The 26,277-nt window shown below is 30.9% G+C and overlaps 9 protein-coding genes across 11 annotated transcripts; 5 read left to right on the top strand and 4 right to left on the bottom strand.

Annotated features, from left to right (window-relative positions):
* Positions 1-16: 16 nt before the first annotated feature.
* LOC118068334 (SH2B adapter-like protein Lnk) lies at positions 17-3,452 on the bottom strand. Of its 2 annotated transcripts, none has more exons than XM_035085657.1 (5): positions 2,876-3,452; positions 1,696-2,549; positions 1,422-1,621; positions 1,082-1,333; positions 17-543 (listed from the first exon to the last, which is right to left on the bottom strand). In XM_035085657.1, the coding sequence occupies exons 1-5, from the start codon at positions 3,145-3,147 to the stop codon at positions 406-408; spliced, it is 1,716 nt and encodes a 571-aa protein (XP_034941548.1). In that variant the 5' UTR covers positions 3,148-3,452; the 3' UTR covers positions 17-405. The 2 variants fall into 2 exon arrangements, with proteins under 2 accessions (XP_034941548.1, XP_034941555.1); XM_035085664.1 differs by having other exon boundaries at positions 405-543; positions 998-1,333.
* Positions 3,453-3,993: 541 nt separating this feature from the next.
* On the top strand, positions 3,994-5,836 carry LOC118068633 (uncharacterized). The gene is made up of 7 exons (XM_035086166.1): positions 3,994-4,516; positions 4,605-4,733; positions 4,816-4,930; positions 4,999-5,095; positions 5,172-5,331; positions 5,402-5,539; positions 5,602-5,836. Exons 1-7 carry the CDS (start codon positions 4,129-4,131, stop codon positions 5,793-5,795), a joined length of 1,221 nt encoding a protein of 406 aa, XP_034942057.1. The 5' UTR covers positions 3,994-4,128; the 3' UTR covers positions 5,796-5,836.
* A 316-nt stretch (positions 5,837-6,152) lies between these two features.
* On the top strand, positions 6,153-14,241 carry Pi4KIIIalpha (phosphatidylinositol 4-kinase III alpha). Its single transcript, XM_035087197.1, has 7 exons — positions 6,153-6,449; positions 6,790-7,183; positions 7,264-7,772; positions 7,853-8,168; positions 8,659-13,055; positions 13,141-13,547; positions 13,627-14,241. The coding sequence occupies exons 1-7, from the start codon at positions 6,360-6,362 to the stop codon at positions 13,850-13,852; spliced, it is 6,339 nt and encodes a 2,112-aa protein (XP_034943088.1). The 5' UTR covers positions 6,153-6,359; the 3' UTR covers positions 13,853-14,241.
* Positions 14,242-14,334: 93 nt separating this feature from the next.
* On the bottom strand, positions 14,335-15,197 carry LOC118069278 (NADH dehydrogenase [ubiquinone] 1 alpha subcomplex subunit 7-like). 2 transcript variants are annotated; one of them, XM_035087277.1, is made up of 4 exons: positions 15,122-15,197; positions 14,946-15,051; positions 14,622-14,806; positions 14,335-14,539 (listed from the first exon to the last, which is right to left on the bottom strand). In XM_035087277.1, exons 2-4 carry the CDS (start codon positions 15,012-15,014, stop codon positions 14,434-14,436), a joined length of 360 nt encoding a protein of 119 aa, XP_034943168.1. In that variant the 5' UTR covers positions 15,015-15,051; positions 15,122-15,197; the 3' UTR covers positions 14,335-14,433. The 2 variants fall into 2 exon arrangements, with proteins under 2 accessions (XP_034943168.1, XP_034943159.1); XM_035087268.1 differs by lacking the exon at positions 15,122-15,197 and having other exon boundaries at positions 14,946-15,115.
* A 62-nt stretch (positions 15,198-15,259) lies between these two features.
* Positions 15,260-16,313, bottom strand: Nxt1 (NTF2-related export protein 1). Its single transcript, XM_035087256.1, has 4 exons — positions 16,041-16,313; positions 15,865-15,954; positions 15,613-15,757; positions 15,260-15,516 (listed from the first exon to the last, which is right to left on the bottom strand). Exons 1-4 carry the CDS (start codon positions 16,047-16,049, stop codon positions 15,332-15,334), a joined length of 429 nt encoding a protein of 142 aa, XP_034943147.1. The 5' UTR covers positions 16,050-16,313; the 3' UTR covers positions 15,260-15,331.
* Positions 16,314-16,336: 23 nt separating this feature from the next.
* On the top strand, positions 16,337-18,153 carry LOC118069253 (uncharacterized). The gene is made up of 3 exons (XM_035087231.1): positions 16,337-16,498; positions 16,585-16,778; positions 16,865-18,153. Exons 2-3 carry the CDS (start codon positions 16,610-16,612, stop codon positions 18,130-18,132), a joined length of 1,437 nt encoding a protein of 478 aa, XP_034943122.1. The 5' UTR covers positions 16,337-16,498; positions 16,585-16,609; the 3' UTR covers positions 18,133-18,153.
* Positions 18,154-18,284: 131 nt separating this feature from the next.
* Positions 18,285-19,939, top strand: lsn (vacuolar-sorting protein SNF8). The gene is made up of 2 exons (XM_035087243.1): positions 18,285-19,508; positions 19,579-19,939. The coding sequence occupies exon 1, from the start codon at positions 18,720-18,722 to the stop codon at positions 19,473-19,475; it is 756 nt and encodes a 251-aa protein (XP_034943134.1). The 5' UTR covers positions 18,285-18,719; the 3' UTR covers positions 19,476-19,508; positions 19,579-19,939.
* LOC118069238 (cingulin-like) lies at positions 19,548-22,213 on the bottom strand. Its single transcript, XM_035087207.1, has 6 exons — positions 21,968-22,213; positions 21,779-21,857; positions 20,209-21,701; positions 19,990-20,124; positions 19,768-19,929; positions 19,548-19,649 (listed from the first exon to the last, which is right to left on the bottom strand). The coding sequence occupies exons 1-6, from the start codon at positions 22,003-22,005 to the stop codon at positions 19,625-19,627; spliced, it is 1,932 nt and encodes a 643-aa protein (XP_034943098.1). The 5' UTR covers positions 22,006-22,213; the 3' UTR covers positions 19,548-19,624.
* Positions 22,214-22,584: 371 nt separating this feature from the next.
* Positions 22,585-25,991, top strand: LOC118069245 (male-specific lethal 1 homolog). The gene is made up of 4 exons (XM_035087220.1): positions 22,585-23,683; positions 24,155-24,918; positions 25,007-25,225; positions 25,299-25,991. Exons 1-4 carry the CDS (start codon positions 23,021-23,023, stop codon positions 25,384-25,386), a joined length of 1,734 nt encoding a protein of 577 aa, XP_034943111.1. The 5' UTR covers positions 22,585-23,020; the 3' UTR covers positions 25,387-25,991.
* Positions 25,992-26,277: the final 286 nt, after the last annotated feature.

Genomic DNA, 26,277 nt, shown 5'->3' with positions numbered 1-26,277 from the left:
CGTGAGGATAGATTCATTGGCTGCTCAAAATATTATTTATGCAATTAGTATTTAAATATTGAGCTGAAGCTTGAATCATAGCTATTCAAATAGCTACATATTCAATTTGGGAAGCGGCAGTCTTATAGGGACAAAATATAAATGGTAATTTTCAATTTCATTTGTATACTGCTAGAATAAATTGAGCTTAGGATGTTCATTTTCTGTCCTTATGATAGTTACTTTGACATCGACAAAATATGGTTGAGAATATAGAGACATTGAAAGGTTCAAAAACTCTAGCATAAAACTTTGACTAAAATAGTCAGGGAACATTATTTGAGACTTATACTCAATCCTTAAAGGTGTTCAATCTGGGGGACTGACTAAACGATACCCTGATGGTAAAGCTCTACGGATCCATCGTCAAAGAAAACTATAGGTATTTTGAATAGCTCTATTGCTTGACGAAGTCATTGCTTGTTGATCCATATTACTGTTTTGTTGCTCAAGCCGTTCCAAAGACTCTGTTCTTGTTCTTATTGATCCTCCATATGTTTGAACCTAAATATAGATATAATTTGCAGTTAATGAATGTCCTTAAGTATAAAAAACTAAGAAACATATATAATCATAATATATAAATGACGCTAAAAACATCAATTTTACATGGCACTAGTATTAAGAGTTAAACATTAATTTTTTCCGTGAAAATATGGAGTCATTTACACTATTAGTTAGTAGTGCCTTTACCTTATATAATGTTTTACTTGTATTTGTGTGAAAGCGAGCCCCTCACCCACGGCCAGATCTTTTTTAAATTTATTAAAAAATGTTTTAATATTGGTTTTCATTACTACATAGAAGGAGGATTTCATGATTTTAAAAATTTTTAAATATAACTTGAGATAGTTCTTTACTATTTGAATCGTTAAGAAGTCAAAGGATGTACTTATATCAATTATTGTGTTAAATCCAATCAAATCTGGGGCATCGCTTTAGCGTGTTATCTACTCACTGTCTGTTGTTCAGACTTGAGACTGTGGGAGTCGGCCACTCGCGCTCACTCAAGAGGTGTGAGACTTCCGCTGCTGACTCTTACTTCTCTGGGCTCCGGGACAGCGGCGGGTCTCCTCTCTTGAGGTGTCTGTAGATTCGTATTTGCTACAGGATGAACCACTGGACGTAACGCATGATTTGCCACCACAAATTCTGTTAACATCACGTCTGCTGTTCCACCTGATTCTAATGGTATTGCATTCTGCCTAAAGTGATCCAACATATCAGCTATTGCCGGGAAAGAAAGATGCTGAACACGACAATGGCCTTGTTCATTTAATGTCATTCTTAAATGCTGTAAAAAATTGCAAGATTTATTTTTATTAATTTATCAAATAGTGCATTCAGTTTAAAATGAATTTAAATAGTAATAATATAAAAACCTTCGCTCTTCCTTGAAAATTAAATGTTAATACAAATTCTCCTTTTCTCGTTTCACTTTGTCGAACTAAAAATACTCCATGACCATTTGCAGCATTGTGTAATACCAATTGTGCGGCATCCGATCTAGGAAGTGTTCCATGAAACCACGGATACTCTCGTAAACTTACGGCAATATCTGGCTCTCCTTCATTTCCACTCACTGTAAACAAATTATGATTTTATTAAATTCTTTGCTTTAATTATAGTGATTAATATTGTTCAGTGAATATTTACTTTGTTCAATTTCTTGTTGAGATGAGCACAGCTCAAGATTACTATTACTACGAGTACGAAGTCTAGGAGGTAATTCCGGTGGATTGGTGAGATCATTAGCGTGATCATGACCAGAACGAGAACTTTTACTAGCAGAATTGGCTCTCACACGATCACCATCTTGACCTGCCGTTGATGAATGTCCTAAACCATCCCCAGATGAATCATTGGTTGTTGAATTCATTGAGTTTAAAAATGCTGTCCTCATACAATATCTAATTGTTGCTAGCCACGATCTCATGTCAGCGGAATCATGAGCTTCAATTACGAATTCTGCATTTTGTGTTTTTAATACAAATGTATTTTCATGGTCAGGCATTTCTAATGCTGTCGTTTCACGCGCTTCTGTTATTACCGAACAAAATACTCCACTTCGAGGTTTCACAGCTTTTGGTGGAGAATAAAATTCTAACATATATCCACCAATTGCCTTGATAAGAGCTAATCTAGATTTTTCCCACTTTTGTGTTCCATCAGGATTTTCGCCCATTAACGTATTAACAACTCCCTCCTTTCGACATTCGACAACAATTTTGGAAAGTTTCGATTTAGTATGTTTATCTTTTCTAGAATCACTGTGAGAAAGTTCCACTTCATCACTTTGTTGTTTATGAAAGAAACCTTTCCCCTTTTTAAATCCCTTGAATGATAACCTCCGAAAAAATGGCTTATGAGTTGGTTTAGGTGATACGATCTCGCCATCATGTTCTGAGTAATCACTAAATTCCTCATGTGATGAAGCACGTAAAGGTGTTCGATTATTTTGACTAGTAGAGTTGGGTATTACATGACGTGTATCGTGGAATGATGGTGATCTGAAATGATTTAAATCATTAATGAGTTGTAACAAATTGTTTCAAAACAAACATTGATCAACAAAGCACTAAATTAGAAAAATATTTAAAGATACTTTGAATTGTTAATGGAAAAAGTAGACAGTATTAATTGTTAGAGTTTTCTAATTGTTTAACGAAAAAAAAACACATAGATAATAATATACATTGAAAATAAACAAAATTAAATTTTAGTAAGAAAAAAAAGAGAAAAACAAACCGTGTTGGGTAAAATCATTTTAATAGTTTGGATCGTAAGAAAGGTGTAAAAATAATATAAGAATGAATGAATAAGCATTTTTAACAACCTCGCACTTCGTCTAAGGTACTCATTCTCGAAATGTTCGCAGAATGTATCAATAAATTTCCTAAGAAAATCCCGGTGCGAAAGAGTAGTTCGAGCACTTTCCGGCAAGTTTAAGCTGACGTATGTACAAAAAGCCTTGGCAAAATCAGAAGCTGCAGCGCGGGCGTGTCTATCACAGAATTCAACCCAATCATCAGAACCCTCGACTGCTCCAACAGCGGCGGCAGCGGCGACGACGGTGGTGGCCGCTGACGACGCGTTGTAAACATTCATGCCGTCCGGCACTTGGAATAATATTTTTTATAAACAATACTATGACAAACCGCTATTTTATTAGCGATCCACTTGCTCCAGACAACGACAGATTGATTAACACAAGATTTACGGATGCATTGCGTTTTAATAAAATGCCACGAAATACATATGACACGCGTAGACAGCACTAACAACGCCAACTATTCAGCGTCCAATCGTACTGCACCTGTTCACAAGGATCAATCACTATAAAGAAGAAAGAGAAGAGAGAAAATCCGATGAGTTCTTTTCGATATGTATTCTCTTTTGATAACCTCCCTTTTACAGCTCTATAGTGTGTGATGACTATGCTATTTGTGTTCCTGTTTATATCTACAATCAACGTCGACAATGAATCATATTTCATCTTTATTACATCACTTCCTCTACTATTTACATATCCAAGTGTACATAAGAAGTATCTTATTATTAAAAATAATTTATTTATGATGGCATTTGTTTAATTTCATTCACTTTTGTTCAGGAACTTTCGAATTTATGACTTAACGAAAATTGAAAATTTATTTCTTTGGCGCTTTTTTTGGAACTAGAAACAACCAGCAGCGCCCTCTATGAATACAAAAATAACCAATTGAGAAATGTATCTAATCAGCCATTATTTTCATGGTCAATGAACATCATACCCGGCATTCTTTCGAATGTTTATCTTCTAAGCATAAATACGTAAATAACTTTTTTTCGTTTTATTCAACAAATGAGGTCAAATATTTTCGTGTTAATTAGATACAAGTATAACTTTTTAAATTATCAGTTATATTCAGCTACTCTTTATATGTTAAATATACATCTATTACGTACATACGAGACGCACATTTTTTCACAAGTAACCGATTGTTACTTGTGAATAAAAACAATAATAGTTTTCTATTTACTGTTTGTAAAACTTGTTTGACTACGACACGAAGTTTTATTCTATTGAATATATTGTGTGAGTTTAAAATGTTTCCTCCAGAGATTTGGGAGAAAATTTTACAAAAAATAAAATGTCCTGAAGATTTAGGAAGACTTAAACTTGTTTGTAAGGATTGGAATATAATAATAGAAAAAATTATTCAACAACAAATATTGTGGGATGATTATTGTTTTCAAGAAATGACAGAAAAATGCATGTTTCATTTAGTAAATCAAATTAATGAAAAACCAGAAGAATATAGTTACGATGTAGTTAGATCTAGTGATCCAATGAAATACAATAAAATTTGGCGAGAAGTCTATTGTTATTGGAAAACATGGCCATTGTTTATCAATCATCGAGTGTTTATTGATAAACTCAGTAATTTATCATTAATAGAAACATATGAACAAATAACTCATCTGGATGTTTATCGTATGATCAATTTTTTGAATGAGTTCATATAACTAGTTTAAAAATTTTCTTTTAAAGATTAATAATATTTCTTTAAAAAAATTTTCAGGTGACTTTATTGGCATTGTAACAAACGAAAATCGTATTTTATTTTATAACATTTCGGATTTAGAAAACATTTATTATAAAGTTTACATTTCTTCTACTACAACTGTGCAATTTACTTTTTGGAAAACTGGTTAATTACTTGCTTTATAAATCGTCCTGAAATGTTCAATATTCTTACTAAAAATTACTTTTTTGTATTACTTGTTATGTAGAAAACGCAGATATACTCGCTCTTGCTCGATCTCACAGCGGAGTTATACATTTTTGGGATGTAATTCTAAAAAAACCAGGAATTCCAAGAAGAATTAATGAGGGAGATATTATAAGGTAAATTATCATTTGGAATTACATTTACATTTAAAATTTTAATGAAAAATTGATTTTTTCATTTATAGCATATGTCTAGAAAAATGCTATGTAGTACATGATCTTACTGTAACAAGATTCGCTTACGTCGAAGCAGTTCCAGCATTAGTACCTGTCTTTCATTATGTAATGTATTTCAAAAAAAAAATTATCGAATTTTGTATAATAGATCTAACATTGATTTCAAAAATTTTGTTTTTAGGTAATGCAGGCAAATGTACAAAAAGATCTTGAATTTATGTGGAAATTAGGATTTTCTCACTACTTCTCTTATATTTTTTTCCCATCACGAGAAAATCTTTCAATCTGGACTAATGCAAAATTCTATACAGTTGATGAAGATTTAATTGCTGTAATCTCAGGTAAATAATGATTATGAATAGTAAACTTTTTATGATAGATCAATTATTAATTAAGAATTTTTTTGTTTAGATACGAATATACGGTTTCTCTTTACAGAGTGGTATAGTAGAAATAAATGGCGTGAATATAATTTATTTAACAGCCTTCATGGAAAGATTCAATATTTGTGTTATCACTGTAGACTGTTAATTTTCGGTCTAGATTCAGGTAAGAAACATTTATTGTTAAAATATTTTAGAAAACATAAATTTTATATATCATTATTACAGGGTCAATTTACATTTTTCATGTAAAAAAGAATTCAGATTTAGAATCTTTTGATTTTTCACCTACAAATGGTCGAAAAATAATCGTTGATACGAAGCCTATAATCTTTATACGGGTTATAGATTTTAAAAAAAGAAAAATTATTGTTGCTGCTACACATGATAATGTTCATTTTATTAATTTTTTATCAGATTGAAAATTTTTATGAACTAAATCCAATTATAAGTTAGAAGTTTAATCATGAAATAGGGTTAACTGTTAAAGTTAAATTTAAGAACTTCCAAAAGTTTTGGAAAAATTAATCAAGTATTTTTTATATTTAATAGTAATGTAATTTTTTTACATTTATGTCATTTTTTATTTTCTATCGTTTGAAATTATTAATCAATAAATTTTCATACAATTTTTGAATTTTTTAAATTTTCCTAAGCCATCTAGTGGATATTCTGTCTACTACATTTTACAATACCAAAAGAAGCAAGAGAAATATCTCTAACAAAATCTTCTTGAAAAAATATGAAAATATACAGATAAACGTATACATATACTCAAATATTGCAAAGTAAAAAAAATCCTTTACGTCAAGTGATGATATGAAAACGTACATAATTATAAAAATGATTGTATCATTACGTACATCTTATATAGATAACTGTGTTATGTAGTTTAAAAGATTTGTTGTTTATATTTAACGGAACAACTAATAAGTTGACACTTATTTAAATTAATCAATTCTAAATAATAACCATCAGACATCAAAATGATTACGGATGAAAAATTATTTTTTACCAAGACAGTTCAACATTTAGCAAGATCTTTAGCAGGAATTAATCCTACACCTTGGGAAAAGGTATGTTCTTAATTCAATGAATATTTTAAATATTTATACCTAATAATATACATAAACATTATGAAATAACCTCATTAAATTATTTTATTATATACAGGCTTATATTATAAATTAATCTCTCACACCATTAACATTTAACTATTTTTTGAAATTATTCACATAAAAAAAGCTAGTAAACATTGATTTTTAAAATATTTTATAGAAATCTATAAAGCTCTATGAAGTTATTTCAATAGGTTATTAATTAACATTTACAACTATTATCTTAGTCATCGTATTTAATAATAAAATTATGTCATATCATTAACAAATAATTATATGATTGTTTTTAATAATACAGGTAAATCGACTTTTTAAACTATGTCCCCAAGAATCAGCTCAAGGAGTATTTCGTATGGATCAACGAGGTCAAGATGCAATTATTGCTCTTGGCATATATTTTTTGGAATCTGGACTTCAACATCGTGATCGCATTTTGCCTTATTTACTGCGACTACTTAGAGGATTACCTAAAGTAGTATGGTTAGATGAAATTAGAGTGACTCCTGCAGAAAGAATACCCGTTGCTGAAAGATTTAGCTTTTGTTTAAACACACTATTAAGTGATGTTGCTGCAAGATGTGATACAGTCTGTGAAGAGATCATTTCTAATCAAGTAGAATTATTAGCAGTAATAACTAACCTTGTTCGTGGATCTAAAGAGCAAAATGGAGCACGAACTTTACAAGCTAAAAGTATTTTTACAAAAATTGTTATAATGATTATTATAAATATCAATGATTATTGCTAACATAATATTCTTTACTTTTTATAGTATCACTCTGCAAGTGTCTTGTTCCAATTCTAATAGGATTGGCACGAGCAATGGGACGGTTTGCATGTGTAGATCCACCATTGCTTTGTCGAATTTTTCCTCCACGAGAACCACCGATTAAAATTTCTTGCAACGAACCACCACCAAATAAGAGACATTTGAGTTTTTCTAATTTTCGTCCAATCATTCCACGTTCTCTGAGTGGAAATTTGAATCCTCATGTTACTATTGATAGCGCACAATCAACATTTTCAACAATTGATGACTATCATGCTGGAAAAAGACCATCGTTTCAATCCTATTTATCTATTCCATATGATCCATCAACTTATTTTTTTACTCGTTATGGATCTAGTTTCAATCAATTTCCTCAAATGCGATGTAATGAAAGTCCTGAAAAAAGAACTGGATTGTTGTTTGGTATTGTACATTTGCAAAGTGTTTTAGCATTAGCAAAAAAGCTTTTAACCAAAGATATGCTCAAATTTCTTGATGAAGAAGCTCAGCAGGTCAGTTTAAACGTTTTTTTATCAAAAATTTAATTTTATTTATAAAACTAATTACTACATCTACTAATTATTATTTTTAGATATATTTTTCTGGTCAAGTATTAATATTTCCATATCGCTCATTCAGTGAGACGATGAATTTAGTTATGGTGGCATTATTACGTGAATTATTACAAAATCAACGAGATTTACCTGCACCTTTTACGAAAGACGTTCAGGAATTCGTTAAAGGTTTATTTCTCTCAGGACAAACGGAATTGCAATCTCGTCAGCATGATGCTAGTGAACGAGAAGACGCAGATACAAATTTTAAAACAGTCAATAGATTCAAAGTTAATGTTATGGCTAACTCGGCATGCGTGGACCTCTTGGTTTGGGCTATTGGAGATGAAACTGGTAAATTTTTTAGATTAAATTTTAATTACTGAAATGCATTTTTTTTTCTACTCGATTATTGTCATTTTATTGGTACGTGATTGGTGATCCATTTTGTGGATGTTATTTAAAATATATTTAAATAATCAACAACTGTATGAAAAATGATTTTTTTTCGATTAATTACATCTTTTACAGTTCATGGAGAATATGATATATCAGCACTTTATGCAGATCTTGGTTCTATGCTGATTGGCCAGGGTATTTTTAATTATCCTGTGTTAAGAATTCTGCATGACTATCATCAAAATCACTCGAACGATTATTTATATAACAAAAATATGAATGACTGAACTATTTAATGACTTTAATGAATCTTTCCCCTGTTTTCAGTCTGATTTGCTGTGACATTTATAAAAAAACTAACAGATTTAACCATAATTGACATAATTCTTTAACATTAGTATCCTAATTTATGATATTAATGAATTGTTTTATTTTGTTTAAACAGGTGCAGATAGCCTTTGTAGCAGATTGACAGAAAAAATAAATTCGAATCACGGACCAACATTAGTTTTAGCTCACATGCCTTTATTGATGGTTTGCTTGGAAGGTCTTGGAAAACTCGCCCAAAAATTTCCCAACATTGCTATTACTTCAACATACAATCTTCGAGATTTTTTAATGAATCCATCACCAATTCTTGTTAAATTACATCTTCAATTCAGTGAAAAATTAGATAGAAATAATCAATTTCGAGCAATCGTTGATGGAAAAGAGATAGAGCCAAAACAAGCAGTTTCACCATCTAAATCTGCTTTTGAGAAACTAAGAGATGCAGCAATCGGCAATCTTTGTATCGCTTTGGAAGCAGCACAACCTGTTTATCCTAATTGTGTTCCTGCGTTAGTTAGCAGTGCATCAACACGTCTTTGCAGTCTAGAAAGAAATGAAAATGTTGAAAAATCAGAACGATTAACTAATCAACTCGTAGCAGAAAATATTATGATTATGCTTGGTCATGTTGCCGTTGCTCTGAAGGATACTCCAAAAACTACAAGTAGCATTTTATCTTTTTTTGAACAAAGTTTTTGCAGAGATCCAAGTTCTTTAGATTTGTTGATAGTCGATCAACTTGGATGTATGATAATAGCAAAGTGTGAAGCTCGCGGAGAAATAATGCAAATGTTTTCAGTGTCTCTAGAATCTAGTTGTGCTGCTTATGCTACGAATGTTGATAGGAAACAATACAGGCATGTAACAGGAGCAGTGACAAATGCTTTAGCTAATATAGCCGCTAATTTACAAGGAGAAGATGAGTTGGATAAACTTCTACTTCGCCTTTTGCAATTGTTTGTATCAATGGGTCTTGAAGGCAAAAGACAGAGTGAAAAAATCGCAAGTTCTACTGCTGTTGCAACTTCAACTGCGATTGCTTCAATGTCCACAATAACTAAAAGTTCAAATGTGGCTGGAAACCTCGGTGCTTTGATCCCAGTTATTGCTATTTTAGTAAGAAGATTACCACCAATAAGACAACCTAGCACTCGAATGCTTAAATTATTTAAAGATTTTTGGTTATACTGTGTTGTTTTCGGATTTGTGCCTATTGAACCAAGTTCTGCAAGAATCTGGCCATCAGAATGGTATGAAGGAGTAAAAGAAATATCTATTAAATCACCATTTTTGATTTCTCAAACTAATGCTAAACTCGAAATGCGTGAATTGCAATACACTTCTGCTGTTCGCAATGAAAGTGTATCGATAAGTGAACTTCAAGAACTTCGTAATCAAATTTTGAGAATGAGTATTCGATCAAGTGATGTTGTAACTTACGTTTCAAAAATGCAATTTGCTCAGATTACTTATTTATTATCAGTTTATTGGGTAGAAACTTTAAGAGTTGAAAATAGCTCTGAACCAAGTTTACAACCAATCATGGAGTATTTAAGTGATCCAGATTTGCAAAAAGATAAAAGTGGAATGTGGCAATGTATTTGTAGTGTTGGAGATTCAGTTTTTGCTAAATTTAAAGATGTTATGTTGAAAAAACCTAAAGACGAAAAGAGAGAACGAGAACTTGAAAGTCATGCACAGTTCCTTTTAGTCAATTTTAATCATGTTCATAAACAAATTCGTAGAGTAGCAGATAAATATTTAAGTGCACTTGTTGATGCATTTCCTCATCTTTTATGGAATTGTCGAGTACTATGGAGTATGCTAGATATTTTACAAGTCTTAGCATTTTCTCTTCAACTTGATCCTAATGAAGAAACTCCTAATCTTCATATTCCCGGGACACCTTATAGTATTCACTTGATGGATTCTCTTGAAGCAAGAGCCAAAATTGTTGATGATTTTGCAGCAAGGTGTAAAGAAATAATTCAAGAAGCGATGAAATGGGCACCTCATGCTGTTAGATCTCATCTTCAAGAATACATCAATCAAATTCCTTCATCAGGAATGTGGCATCATACTGGCTTGGCTTTAGCAACTGACTCTGTTCTCGAATTCATCGACTTAGCAACGCCTAATTCAGGATCAATGAATACAAATTCTCTTGACAAACGTAGAGAACATAAAGGTGCGAGCTCCTGGCTTCTTTCAATGATGTCAAGACGATCTTGGTATGCTGGAGAAGTCACCGGTATGTTAGCTTTAGCTCGAGCTGAATCTCCTAGTACAGAAACAAGAGCAGAAGAAGGTAGAAATATTGTTGTTGATCGAGTGATAGCTGCAGTTCATCATGCCTGCAAAAGTAAAAATGACAGTCTTCATCAAGGGGCACTGTGGCGAGCTACAGCTCTTCTTATTTCTATGCCGGGACTTCATAGAAGACTTCTGCATGTCGTTGCTGGATCTCAAATCGATCTTTTCACTAATTCAGCCATGTTAACAGCAGTAGAATGTTGGCAGTGGATTTTAACAGCTCGTCCAGATTTAAAATTGAGATTTTTACAAGAAATGCTCTCTGCTTGGCAATATACTGTAGACAAAAGAATGGGTTTATTTTCCCCAGAGCAAGAAGAAGTGAATCCTCTAGCAGTTTATGAAGGCTGTGAATTAGGACCTAATCCTCCTTATGTTAAACCACATGAGATTTGGGTAACTTTCATCATCGAATTAATAGAAACTGCTAAATACTGTTGTCAAGAAACTGTAGAAATGATTGCTATGCTTTTACATCGATCTTTGCCGATGACAGTCGGTGCATCTGGAGGAGGACCAAGTTTGAATAGACACATAGCAGCCGTTGGAGCAAGATTTAAATTACTTAGCTGTGGTTTATTTCTTCTTCAAGGCGAAACCCTAGCTAAATCTCTCAGTAAAAATGTTCTAAGAGAAAGAGTTTACTATAATTGTCTAGATTATTTCTGCAGAGAGCGTCAGACTCCTACTCAAGAACCTGAACAGTTGCGTGAAGATATCATAACATTAATGCGTTTTTGGCAAGTAATGCACAGTGATAAAAAATATTTGATGATGACTGGAGAAGGTGATTTAGAAATGCTCATTGAACAGCAAACAAATTTAGTGTCTATTGAACCTGCAACATCTATGAATTCTTTAGCACCAAGTTCACGAGAATTAGTTAAACAACCAGCCTCAGGATGGATTAATACAGTTCCTTTATCAACCAGCAGTAATGCACTAGGAAAAAGAAGTAATAGAAGTAAAAGAATTCTTCATAGCAACGTTTTGGTAAAAAATTATATCAAAAAACGTAATTTAATTCTTGAACTTCTAGCGGTTGAAATTGAATTATTACTTGTCTGGCACAACCCTGGTGGTAGATCAGACTTAAATATGCCAACAGAAGCTTCCATTGCTGAATGGAGAGCCAAGGCTATGAATGAACGCTGGCGTGATTGTACACGTCTTGCATGGGATATTAGTCCAGTCTTAGCAGTTTTCTTACCCGTAAGACTTAAAAATTCTGATACAATTATCAAGGAAGTTTGTAGATTAGTGAGATTAAAGCCTGTGCCAGTGATGCATGTTCCTGAAGCGCTTCAGTATCTTGTAACAACTGATTCTTTGCTAAATGATGCTCCGGAATTGGTTTATATGTTAACTTGGGCTAGAGTTTCACCTATTCAAGCTCTAGCTTATTTTTCTCGACAATTTCCTCATCATCCAATTTCTGCTCAGTATGCAGTACGAGTTCTAGGTAGTTATCCAGCTGACGCAGTGCTATTTTACATTCCTCAATTGGTTCAAGCTGTAAGACATGATACTATGGGTTATGCGGTTGAATTTATTAAGTCTATTGCAAAGAGATCACAAGTTGTGGCTCATCAACTAATATGGAATATGCATACTAATATGTATATGGACGAAGAAAAACAAGTTAAAGATCCTGATTTATTTGATGTCCTTGATGGATTAGTTAAATCAATTGTAGCATCACTTTCAGGACCTGCTAAACAATTTTATGAACGAGAATTTGATTTCTTCGAAAAAATTACCAATATTTCTGGTGAAATCAGGCCTTATCCTAAAGGTCCTGAAAGAAGAGAAGCTTGTTTGAAAGCTTTACGAAAAATTACTGTTCAACCAGGATGCTATTTACCCTCCAATCCTGAAGCAATGGTAATTGACATTGATTATAATAGCGGAAGACCTATGCAAAGTGCAGCAAAAGCACCTTTCTTAGCACGTTTCCGAGTCCAACGTTATGGAATTAAAGAACTGGAAAATATTGCAATGGCAGTTTCTGCTAATGCTAAAGTTGAAACAACTTGTACAGGTCAAGAAATATGGCAAGCTGCAATATTTAAAGTTGGTGATGATGTTCGACAAGATATGTTGGCTCTCCAAGTAATAGGAATCTTTAAAAATATTTTCCAAAAAGTTGGATTGAATTTGTTCCTCTTTCCATACAGAGTTGTTGCCACTGCTCCTGGAGTAAGTATTTATTTTCTTGTTTATTATTATTTTTTTTTAATAAATTAATTTAACTTTATTTATTTATATATATACACTTTTTTAGTGTGGCGTAATAGAATGTGTTCCAAATGCTGAATCTCGTGATCAACTTGGTCGACAAACAGATTTTGGCATGTATGAATATTTTCTAGCAAAATATGGAGGAGAAACACGAAAAGAATTCCAAAATGCTAGACGCAATTTTATCAAATCAATGGCAGCTTACAGTGTAATCACATATATTTTACAAATAAAAGATAGACACAATGGAAATATAATGCTTGATGATGAGGGACATATAATTCACATTGATTTTGGATTCATGTTTGAAAGTTCTCCTGGTGGGAATCTCGGATTTGAACCTGACATTAAGCTCACTGATGAAATGGTGCTTGTGATGGGAGGAAAAATGGAGGCTGCTCCATTCCGATGGTTTATGGAGCTCTGTGTTCAAGCATTTTTAGCAGTCAGGTAAATAAACTAAATTAATAATTTTCTATAATTACAATTAATTCATGTTTATCTAAAATTTAAATTCTTATATTTTTAGGCCATATCAAGAAGCAATTATTTCCCTAGTCTCTCTAATGCTGGACACTGGATTACCTTGTTTTCGTGGTCAAACAATTAAATTACTTCGCAGTAGATTTGCTCCCTCTGCAACAGATCGTGAAGCTGCTGCCTTTATGTTGAATGTTATTCGCAGCAGTTTCCTCAATTTCCGTACCAAGACTTATGATATGATACAGTATTATCAGAATCAAATTCCATATTAAGTTAAAGGTTCATCTGTTCGGTGCCAAGAGTTACTTACATAAACGTTTGTATATGTATATAAGTATAATTATTATCGTGATGGATATCACGAATTTTATTTCAAATTCAATTACAGAATAATTATTATAATCACAATTATTATTTAAAAAATTATTGACTACATTATTTTGAGCTATAGGTGTAATTCACGTATATTTTATGCTTTTAATTATTACTAATTTATGTATGTATTAGGTGGATTTAAAAAATGAATTTTATTCTTTAATCATAACTTTAGAAATTATTAGGTGATCTACGATTAATAAATAATTTATTTATGAAAATTGTTGAAAGATTGAGGCTAATATGTCTACTATCACCTGATAATTTATTAATTGAAAATAACCGTTGAAGTTTGTAAAAAACATATGTGTATATATGCAGAGTAACTAAAATGTTATTTAAATTATTTACTGTTAAGAACATGAAAAACACAATAAACTTTAACTTTATGTCTTTCTGCTGTTATTATTAACAGAAATAATTAATTTATTAAGTTAATTTTCTACATCTATTTTACTTTATAAACTGAGTACTTTAATTACAACTCAAATGGCTCATTATAAATTTTTCCAGGATCTGGTTCTCCTACTTGAGGGTGGTATGTTTTATTAGGAGTTATTGGTTTCGCAGCTGCTACTCCAGAACTAAAAATGAATCGTGATATTATATGGTATTACAATTACAGATAAGAGACATCAATGTTACTGTTTGCTAAATATTACATACCCAGCAGTAATTTGTTTATTAGTGTTGTTAGCAACTTCAATAGGAGGTGCAACTAAACGTCGAGCATCTCTTGTATGATAATAAATTTTTGATGTCTTATGATAAGGACCTCCAGGAACATTTGGATGTGGTTGAGTTCTAGCAGCTAGTTCGTCAGCAAATCTCACAGAAGGAATATATTTTCTCTAATTTAAACGAAATAAATTAATATTGTATTTTTTAATAACTTGGTAAAAATCATTTTATTACGTAATTTTAATTTTGAAAAACATTGAAGTTAATTGAGACGTAAAAGATATTTGATTTGAAGGTTATCAATCTTACCCCTCGAGCAATTCTTCTAATTAATTGTATAATAGGGCCTACATCACGATGTGGAATATTTCCACTCATTTTGAATGAAGTTTTTAATCTAAAAGTCACTTACAAACTATTAAAACAAAACATCTTTGATTAAAATGTAAAATATTAACACGTAATATGAAGTTTGCTATATTTACGTTTGATAATCGAAGTAGTACTCTTCACAATCGATCTTGTCGTAACTCATTTCGATATAACCAAACTAATAATAGTATCGAAAAATATATGATCAATAATAAATTTAAATAGATTTTAATATATAAAGAATTTATATCATTGTTTTATATAAAAATTTATTGGTTGTTTTGTATATAAATTTTATTGATAATTAAAATGTAATAAATAGATTAACTTGGAGTATTAACATTGTCTAATGACTCTTGAGTTCTAAATGTATCACTGACTATTTTCCATTTTTCTCCTCTGGCTGTTATTAAAAATGTTTGAACAAAAGGTTTCATAGATTTATCCATATATTTAACTTGACCTCCAACTTTAACAAGAAAAGTAAATTGATCCTCAACTGCTGGACCTAAAATAAAATAGATATTGAATAAAATTACCAAACAGCAGAAAGAAAAAATTGTATAAATTCAAAAAACGGAATAGTTTAAACACAATTACATACTAGTAATAGGTTGAGCATCTAAAGTAGAAATAAGATGATTAGAATTTGGTAAATCAATCAAAAATTTCTGAATTGACTCTTTTCCTTCAACACCATTTCCATTCCAAATTAATCTAGCAGTGTCCAAGTAAAGTCTTGATATATGCTATAAAATGAAAAATTAGAGAGTGACAACGATTACAATAGTATATAAGAATAAAAATTTAATAAATCTTTAGCAAATAATTCTTAATTAATAAAACAAATGCTTACATATCTTCTTTTATCTAATGTTTCATAGAACAATTTTGTAAACTCTTCAGCTGTTCTGCAAGCTTGATCAATTTTTAATTTTAAATCTTGCTGAAAAATATAAAATTATACTGATTTCTTATTGTAAAATACGAAATTAAAATAATAAAAACAAATAATACGGAAGAAAAATTTACCTGATCCATATTTTCGTACACTTGTTTGTGAAGATTGATTTAAATATTAGTTGAGAATAACTGTAGATTACTCTTTTGAGTTAAATAAATATAGAAAATACTCAATAAATATTATTTTAACTTTAGTTTTGGCTTCAAAATAATTGTTTACTAAAACTCGGTTGTGTTTTTAGTTGACATCGGCCATTGTTCAGAATATTGCGCATATCAGGTGCGCAGCACGCGCTCTCTATCGGACATGCGCACTAAAATATTTTTCAAGTAAGAATAGTGCAGTGGTGGGGGTAACTTGAGTTGAGCGAAACATCCATTACGTGCAGTGCCGGAATTAAAAAGGTTACATTACGACAATAACAAATAATTATACATTTATTCATTGATTATTAATGTTGGAATGGCTTATGTAAATATCAATAATATATATTTGTGAACAATTACTCAATTATTTATAAAATAATGTAAGTTGAACATGAATAGTTACTCAACATGAAATGTAATATTAACATTTTAATGATAAATTAATAATTTTCTATAAACATTTCAGATTATTCGATGGAAATATTTTAATTATGTTGAAAAAAGTTTATAGAGATGATGAAAAAATCCCAGGTGAATGTCCATATGACCGTTGTGCTTATAAAGGTTGCAAGAATGGAAAATATCGTAATTTCAGGAAACTTTTTTTATTTCCAAGAAGCACTGAGCCTGAAAGACTAGAAAAATGGTTACAAAATTGCGGTAAATAATTTGGATATAAAAGATTTAATGTAAGACATATTTCGTATCATCATTTTGTATTATGAAGCATAATAATCACTTTATAGGAAATCCAGACATAAGAAAAAAAGCAGCTAGTTCTATTCGTCGATCAGGAGTGTGTGCTGATCATTTTGATCCATCATGCTTTTCAGATGCTTCGAAGCATTATTTAAAACGAAATAGCGTGCCATTACCTAATTATCCCCCTAATCTTGGTAACAATTCAAATCAAAATAATTCAACAACAAATGAAAACAAGACAACTAATGAAAATGTAATTGCAACAAATGTTATTCTTTCAAATGCTGAATGTCATGATTGGAAATCAAATGATACAAAAATAATAAAAGCGCCACAGCTTTTTGAAGATTTTGATGATCCTGATAGAGTTGATGACATAGATAGTTGTTTTCAAATATCATCGGATATTTCGAAAAAAGAAATATCTACAAATGATGACAATGATGAAGAAATTCCCAGTTGGAAGAAGTATGCAATTTATCTCAGTGATGATGAAGACGATGGTAGTAAAAACGAAAATCAAACAATAAAAAATACTGATTCATCAGTGATGGTAGATAATGTAAACCCAGACACGAATAATCAATTACAATATCAAATAAACAATCGAGTAAACATCTATGAAGAGCACTTGGAAGAATTTTCACCTCTTTCACAAGACAGTACGATAGAACATCATGATGAAAAAAAAATAGAAACGATGACATACGAATCTAATTTACACACAATAAATATAATAAATCCAACAACTATTAGCAATGTTAATTCAAAGAATACTAGGACGATAATTGATACTACAGGGGCAAGTGTTGAAATGATTAGACAATTAAATGCTGAATTCACTAAAAATGATTTAATAGCTAAATTAAAACAACAAAATTCAATGTTACGGAAAGAATTGAGACGAATGAGAAACTTGGAAAGGTTACGTAAACAACGGAAGGCAATAAAAACAGTAACGAAAAAGAAAAAATCATTTAAAGAACAAAGACAATTAATTTTAGATACTATTGAAGAAATGGATCTTTCTCCAGTTTCTAAAGCAATAATATCACTTCAATTGCACACCAAACGTACTCCTTATACAGAAGAAGAAAAGAATCTAGCTACTGAAATTTTATTATATTCTAGATCAGGTTTTAAAAAATTAAAAAATGCTGGAATGAATTTTCCAAGCGCAAGTTCTTTAAAAAGATGGTTTAAAAATATTCGTACCCAAGAAGCAGGTGAAGAGGTAGAAGAAACAATCGAAACAGAAATTGATGCTCCAGTTCTTGTACAACATGAAATAGATTATCCTCCCGATCCTTAAATAAATGTAATTAGTCAATGATATTTTTTTCTAAGATCTTTTTTTTCTATGATGGGCAATCAATCATTACAAAAACACCATTAATTCTAACATGTATAATATAAAGTTCTCCACTGTTTTAAATATCGATAAAACTAAAAAATTATGTAACCTTATATTTATATAAGATAATAAAATTTTATTCTTGCAGTAGATATGCATTTGGATTATTTGACTTGAGAATTCGAGGAGAAACTTTCCAATCATTCAAAAAATGGCGCTAATCACATGAGTTTACTGAGAGCTCATGGAAATGCATAAAACCCATGTACATAATATACTTTATTCGATACATACACAAAGTCAGCTGGTTCAGTTATCAACAATATTGCAGATTATGACAATAAATACATAAAAATAAAATTATCATCAATACTTGTAAGTTACTTTGCATAAAATTATTTGTTTATGACAAATTGTTTGATTGAATGTCATAAATCTGAATGTTCATCTATGTAAACTGTATTTGTCGTGTATATTTAAAGGTTAAATGGTATTTTTGAATGTTTTGTTAAAAAGTGTTAATTGAAAAAAATTTTACAAATAAAATGAGACGAAAAGCTGGAATAGGAGCAATTCACAAACAAAAATTAGAGCAAGAAAGATATAAAGACAAGGGTACCGAAATTCAGGAAAATCAGTTTGAACAAATGACCAAACAAATGGAACTGTTTCGAACAAATCTTGAAGAATTTGCATCAAAGCATAAAAATGAAATTAAAAAGAATGCTCAGTTTCGTCGACAATTCACAGAAATGTGTGCATCAATTGGAGTTGACCCTTTGGCATCAGGAAAAGGTTTCTGGTCAGTGTTAGGTATTGGAGATTTTTATTATGAACTTGCTGTTCAAATAGTAGAAGTCTGTATGGCTACGAATTACAAAAATGGAGGATTAATATCTCTTGATGAACTTAGAGATCGATTGGTCCAAGCACGAGGAAAGAGGAAAGAACATCAAGAAATCACCAATGAAGATTTATTAGCTGCTGCTAAAAAATTACGGATATTTGGCAATGGGTTTTCTGTGTTGCCTATTGGAAGAGGAAAATATTTAGTTCAATCAATTCCAGGTGAACTTAGTATGGATCATACAGCAGTTCTTCAACAGACAAGTTTAACAGGCAATGCTTTTGCTTCAATTTCTCTTTTACACAGAGAACTAAAGTGGGAACGGGATAGAGCACAAAAAGCTCTTGATCATATGGTTAAAATGGGTCTAGCTTGGTTAGATGATCAGGCTGAGGATGAATTACTTTATTGGTTTCCAAGTTTATTTACAGCCTGCATCGACTCTTCAGCATAATTTTCACTCTTAAAATATTCATAATAGATGACAGTAAGTAAAGAATATTTATGCAAATAAATAAAATACATGTTTTGGTAACAATAAAAATATTTATTTATAGATTTTACAAAATATAAAAGCAAATTTGACAAACATAAGAGGTTTTGTCATCTTTCATCATCTTGGTCCAACCTGGTGAAAAACAAATTAAATTTATTTATTATATATTTAGTTTAATATAATTCTAAGAAATTATCTGATACTCAACAATTAATATTTTAAGAACATAATAAATAATCTCGAATATTACCTTTGCATTAATTGTGATCGGCAAACGATCACCTGCTGTCTACAAAGTGTTAATTCTTTCTTCAATTCCGTGTTTTCATCTTTTAATAATTGTAGTTTTGAACGAAGTTCTTTATAACGATTATAAAATTTACTGGCTAGAGATTGAGCTTCTTCTTTCCATCTAAAAAATTTCACAAGTTAAAATATGTAATTAATTGTTATTTATAACTTGATAAATTACCTATTTGATAATTGTTGATGAATTTTAACATATTTAGTTAATTCGGAAATTTTTTCTTCATATTGTTCTCGTATTATTTTGTGGTTTGATAATTTCTCCATGTCTGAAGCTTGCTGAATACTTTCCTTACTTGTGCTAATAAAATAATAATTATTAAATGTTCCAGTTCAATAGATCAGGGTAATTTATTATTATTAAATAAAAATATTTTCAACTTACATCAATGGATTTTTTTTTTCATCTATACTCTTTTCTAATATTTCAATTTTTTCAGCAAGACTGTGAGCTTTAGATGTAGTTTTATCAACTAAATCATTAGAATTTTTTAAATCTTCTTGGAGTTCTTCTATTCTAGTTTTTAATACTTGCCGTTCATGATTTCTTCGAGTAATTTCCTTATCAAACTTTATCTGTAATTCTCTCATCTCACTAGCATAATTTTCTTTATCGTCTAAAGCACGAGCTAATCTTTTTTCCAAGCATGAATATCTTTCAACAGCTTCTTTAGTTCTATCATCAGCATCTCGTACCATTTCTTCCATATTTCTTAGATTATGAACTTGATTTCTTCGTAATTTATCATTACAATTCGAGAGCTTATTTTCAAGATCTGATATTTGATGATTTGTCTGACGTAATTTTTCTTCATATTTTTGCTTACATTCATCTTCACAAACATTTAACTTATATTCAGTTTCTTTTAATTTTCTTTCTAATTCTAAAACTTTTTCGTTGGACTTTAGTAGATAATTCTGAGAATCTATTCTTGATTTTTCGATTTCTTCTTCAAGCATTCTATATTCTCGTTGTACTCGATCGACTAAAGTAGCCTTTTCCCGTAACTCTGCTTTAAGCTCTTTAATTTCAGATACATATTTTTTTGAATTTTTTTCGAAGTTTTCTTTTATCTCTGTTAATTCTTTATCAAGCTTAGCAGCAAATTCTTCAGATAAATTAGTTAGTCGATTTTCTAATTTCGATTTTTCTTCAATAGTTCTTACTTCTCTTTCCATAATCGCCTCTTTCTCTCTGACAGCTATTTCAATTAATTCTAATGCTTCTGCAACTTTTTCTTTTGATTCCTGATCCTTTGCTGTCATTTTTGCTGTCAAATGTCGAGCTTCTATTAATTCATTTTCAAGCTTTATTTTTAACTTATTTATAGAATCAAGTTCTTGCTTTAATGTATTTATTTCAGCTTTTAAGGATTCAATAATTTTCAAATTAGATTCTTCTTTGGTTGATAGTTCTTTTTGTAAATTAGCGATCGTTTTTTCACATAAATTCTTTTCATTTTTTAAAGTTTCCAATTTTTCTTTTGATGATTCCCAAAGAACCTGATGTTTAATAAAATTATCTCTTACTTGAGTGAGCTGTGCTTCCAACACTTGAATCGTTTCTGTTTTTTTGACATTGATAAGTTGTTGTTCATAAAGTTTATTCACTGTCCCATCTCCTTGTACTGCTTTTATCACTTGTTCTAAAGATTCAACTTTTTTTAATGCTGTTTGCCATAATTGAAATATCGATTCTTTTTCTAAATTAATTATTGATATTTGTTTTTTTAAATTCTCGATACATTCTTGATTGTTCAAAACTACTGGACACCCTGTAGTATTAACATGAGTAAGTGCATCCTTTATATCATCAACAGATGTTTTATTTTCAAGTTTCAAAGCTTCGATTTCCTTCCTCAAACGTGCTTGTTCAATCTAAATAATAAAATGTTAAATATTTTTTTTATTAAAATTACTATAAAAACTTTGAATAAAAAAAAATTAAAATTTACCTGGCATTCTCCTAAATCTTGCTGGAGGTTTTCGATGATAATTTCATATTCTTGAATAATTAGGGTACTATCATTGATGCTGTAAATTTAAAATAATTAATAAATTATTAAATAACTTTATAATGGTAAGCAATTAAAATAATAATGATTATGATGCGATAATTATGTTATATGATAAATTATTCTTACATATTTTTTACCGGCGAATTTATTTCAATTGCTGTCATTTTTCTACACAAATAAGGAAAGAATATTGCATATCAACAAATAAATAACAATAGTTTTTATTTATATATATATATACATTAAAACGGAGCACATTAAAATCTATTGTATGATTAAAAAAATGCTCTAAAAAGCTCCATGGATATATTTGTTTTGATCGTAAAAATTTCACACCACCTGCACCTAACGACGCATATGTTGAACCAATCAAAATTCAGTGCATAATAATAAAAATATAATACTGATGAATAAAGTGAGGGCGCTTATATCTAAAGTCAACAAAAACAATTTCTTCCTCTTTAATTTAAATACACATACCCTTCTTTTTCATTTTAACATTCGATCAATAAAGTGTTGTAATTAGATTTACGTCGTAAAATTTAAATTTATACATTTATGTATAACTTTTTTATAAATATTGAAGCATATTTATTCGATAATTAATAAAAAAATATCAAAAATAAAAAAACAATTTGAAAGGAGTAGTTTTTAAATGTTTTGGAATTCGGAGTAAATTCCACGGAAATCACGTGGTCAAAAATGGCGGGAAATGAAAAGCGTCCCGGGTGATGATGAGAAGGTGGCGCAACAGTCAAAGAAGCAGAAGCCGAACGGCGGCTGTCTGCGTCGGCCGTCGGCCTTGATCATCGTCAGTAAACATTAAACACTCGTTGTTGAACGTGAATATAAGTGTGTATTCGTGATTGAAGACGCAATAGGTTCCAATAAAGTAACGACAGTGTCTAATGAATTGTTGCAAGTGTGAATGAGTACTGGCAAGAAAAGCGTCTGGTTAAAAGACGCAAGGGGAAATGTTCTAAACGGTGAAGAGGGCGAGACGATTACCGATTGAGAGGGGTAAAGAGAGAGAAAAGGAGTGAAAGGAAGAAGAAAAACAGCAATAACAAGGGTGGGTGTAGCAAAACGCTTCATGTGCGTGAAGCGGGCGCGTGGTACGCTCGGCGCTACCACAAATGAGCTCAGAAACATTAGCTGCGGCGGCGCCACGGTGGGAAGATGTCAAACGTCTCGCCGTCACAACTGGTAAATGGTGATAACGACATTTGCGTCGGCGTAGACTTTCAGGAATATCACGAAGACGGACATCATCGCGACGAGGACATTAGTGCATTCTCTTTAGGAGCAGTGGAAGGTGTAACATCCATTGACTATTCTGAATCACGTACATCATTATCATCATCATCTTCATCGTCGTCTTCATCATCTTTGTTGTCACTGGAGACTCCAATTGCTGTCAGTAGTAGTAGCAGTGCGGTAACAGCCGCATACAACATGGTAGCGGCGATGAACGAACACTTGTCGTCCTCGTCGGCGACCAACAGCGCTCGTACGAGCGCCCACAACGAATTTACAAGCGGCCACGCGGCTGAGAACGAAGACAGTAAACCAGCGCCCGCTGGTATACTCACTTTTCCTTGTGATTTTGATCACATGTACGCGAGTATGACCGACGGTGGCACCCCGGCTGTCGCGGCCACTGCTACTTCAGCCCTTGGCGTCAGTCCTCTCAGAGGCAACGAGCCTAGACTCAATGACCTTGCTGAGGTCAAACACCTCAAGGAATTGTTGCTCCTTCATCTTGATCTCATTCAACAGCAGTCTGAACAAATTGTTACAAAAGATAAACTACTCGCGGCTCTTAGACAAGAAAATGAAACGGTAGGTCAACGATTAGTGCCTTCAAAAATCATCAGCTGATTCCTTTTTACTCTTTCTTTCCTGTAGTTTTTATTCCTTTGTGTTTAATGTCCATTTATTTACGTTATTTAATATCGTTTAGTTATATTTTTGAGTTTTGTGTAATTATCAATGAAATTATAATTTTAAATTAAATTGTATGTTAGTGTTTATTTGTATTTTTATGAAAAAACGGAATAACGTTAATAAAAAATTTAATTTACTAGTTCTTATATTTTCCGCAAGATGGTACTTTAGTCGGAACTCAGTTGTTTAAATCACTTTCTATTATATCGATATAAACATAAATGGCGCGCAAAATATTTTTCAAAGCACCATTAGTTTATCAATAAAATTAACTGTGTTCACATGTTTAACTTTAGACATATTGTTTATTTATTATTAGTTTGGTTATTTAAGCAAATGTATTATAAGGGAGTTAAACTTTTGCAGCTTAAACTGCGCTTGGAGCGTATGGATAGAAGAGTTAACCTCCAGAAGTTACGATCGGAAAGTACAGAAAATTCCGTTGCATCTGATAACACTGGGCCATGCTCACCACCAAATTTACACTCTGTTAATGCAACATTAACAACAGGAGATCATCAAAAAAATATTTCCTCTGAGTGTAATAGTCCACCGTATAATGAAAGTTTCAAAATTCGATTGAATACAAGTGGAGGTATAACAACGGTTAAACAAGAACACTCCAACGATAATCAAAGTAAGAATGACTCTAAACAGGGAGCCAGCAATGACTCGAGGATAGAGTGGGATGGTAAAAGAAAAAGACGAGCAGATCAAATATCCCTTAATGCCACTGGAAGCAATAAACGTAAGAGAGGAGTATCATGTTCTTCCAATGTTAGTAACGATACATCATCAACTATTCCTGATAGTAAGACATCTACTCACGAATTATGTAGGAAATCTGAAAAAAAAGGAAAATCAATTGTAAAAAAAGAATCATTTTTAACAACTGAAGAACATTATTATACTGCATTAGGAGATCCAAATTATGCTCTTAACACAAAACCTTGTAAGCAAGAAGAGGATTCTACGAATTTAGAAGTTCCTAATTGGAGAATTAAAATTTATACAAGTTGTTATACAATGGAGGGAACAGAAAATTTAGATGATGAAATTTTTAATAAAAGGCATTTGAAACTAGAAAATGATGAAAGAAGGAGAAAACGATGGGACGTGCAGAGGATAAGGTAATTCAATAGCTTGTTCGATTAGTTTATAAAAACAAATTATCAATCAATGTTTGAAAATATGTATAAATTAAAAATTTTTTTATAGGGAACAGAGACACATAGAAAAATTAAAACAACGACAAGAACGTCAAAATCATCAAGCAACATGTTATAATACTAATCATACTGGACCTTGTCCATCAACTACCGAGGAAGAGACTGTAACGACACTATGGCCGGAAGTTGAACAAATACAGAGTCTTCAAGTAGATCCTCAATTACCAGTTTCTGCATTTGGCGCACCTATTCCTAGTTTTACACCTAGGTAACTATTATGATGTTTATTCGATAACGTATCTAATCAATAATTTCTGAATGACTTAATTAATTTTTTCTAGTGAATTCTCCTTACCATGGCTTCATTCAACGAGATCAAAAAATCGAAGGCCAAAACGATCGACGGGAAGAAGAAAATCACGAAGATAAGCATTCATCTAATGTTTGTATAAAATTCTCAGTTGCATTTTAGTTTTAAATTATATGGTCCTAAATAGAATCAAAAAAAAAAAATATTAAGTAATGAACACACTTCTGTGCAAAAAATAGGCCACCAAAGATAATTTTTTTATAATTCATTATATTTTTTTAATACCGAAAAACTTGACTTAACGTACTTCAAAATTTCGTACAATTAGTTTACTTTTTTACATCTTTTTGTCGATTGCTCAGATATTATTCACATTATTAATTTTTATTCATTTTCGACAGAGTTTATCATTGCTTATTTCATTTATTTTTTTAATATATCGTGATATTTTTAGATAATCACATAAATTTTATCATTATTTTCCATTATCAAGTTTGGAATAATAACAAATGTACTAATTGATTAAATGAGAAACAATTTTCTTTTTTTAATTGATTCATCTATTCGATATGTACAGTATTCATTCATTACTATTAACATTTATTATATTTCTTCAAAACTGTAAAAATTATAGAGAAACTAAGAAAAAATTATAACTATATACGTATATATATATATAAATAAATATATTAAATTATCAGAAAAACTGGAAGAATGTAAAAATTTATAATATGATATAGATATCAATTATTATAAATCTCCGCATAGATATAGAAATCACGTACGACTCTATCACTCAATATTATATATATTATATTAAAATATTTTTTATTACTTTCATTTCAGTAGAATATTGATAGAAAAAAAAAACAATAAATCTACTTGAATACATACAATGTTTTACAAATATTTTCATTATCATTCTCATTTATTTTATATAGTAATAAATTCATTTTTTTACTGTTTAGAAGAGAGTATGGAACATGTGATTAATGATACAAAACATATAT

Source organism: Chelonus insularis, unplaced genomic scaffold, assembly GCF_013357705.1.
Source record: "Chelonus insularis isolate UGA/USDA-ARS -01 unplaced genomic scaffold, ASM1335770v1 contig_128_pilon, whole genome shotgun sequence".
Taxonomy (NCBI): domain Eukaryota; kingdom Metazoa; phylum Arthropoda; class Insecta; order Hymenoptera; family Braconidae; genus Chelonus; species Chelonus insularis.
The sequence above is the reverse complement of the archived record's forward strand: the minus strand, read 5'-3'. Positions and strand labels throughout refer to the sequence as shown.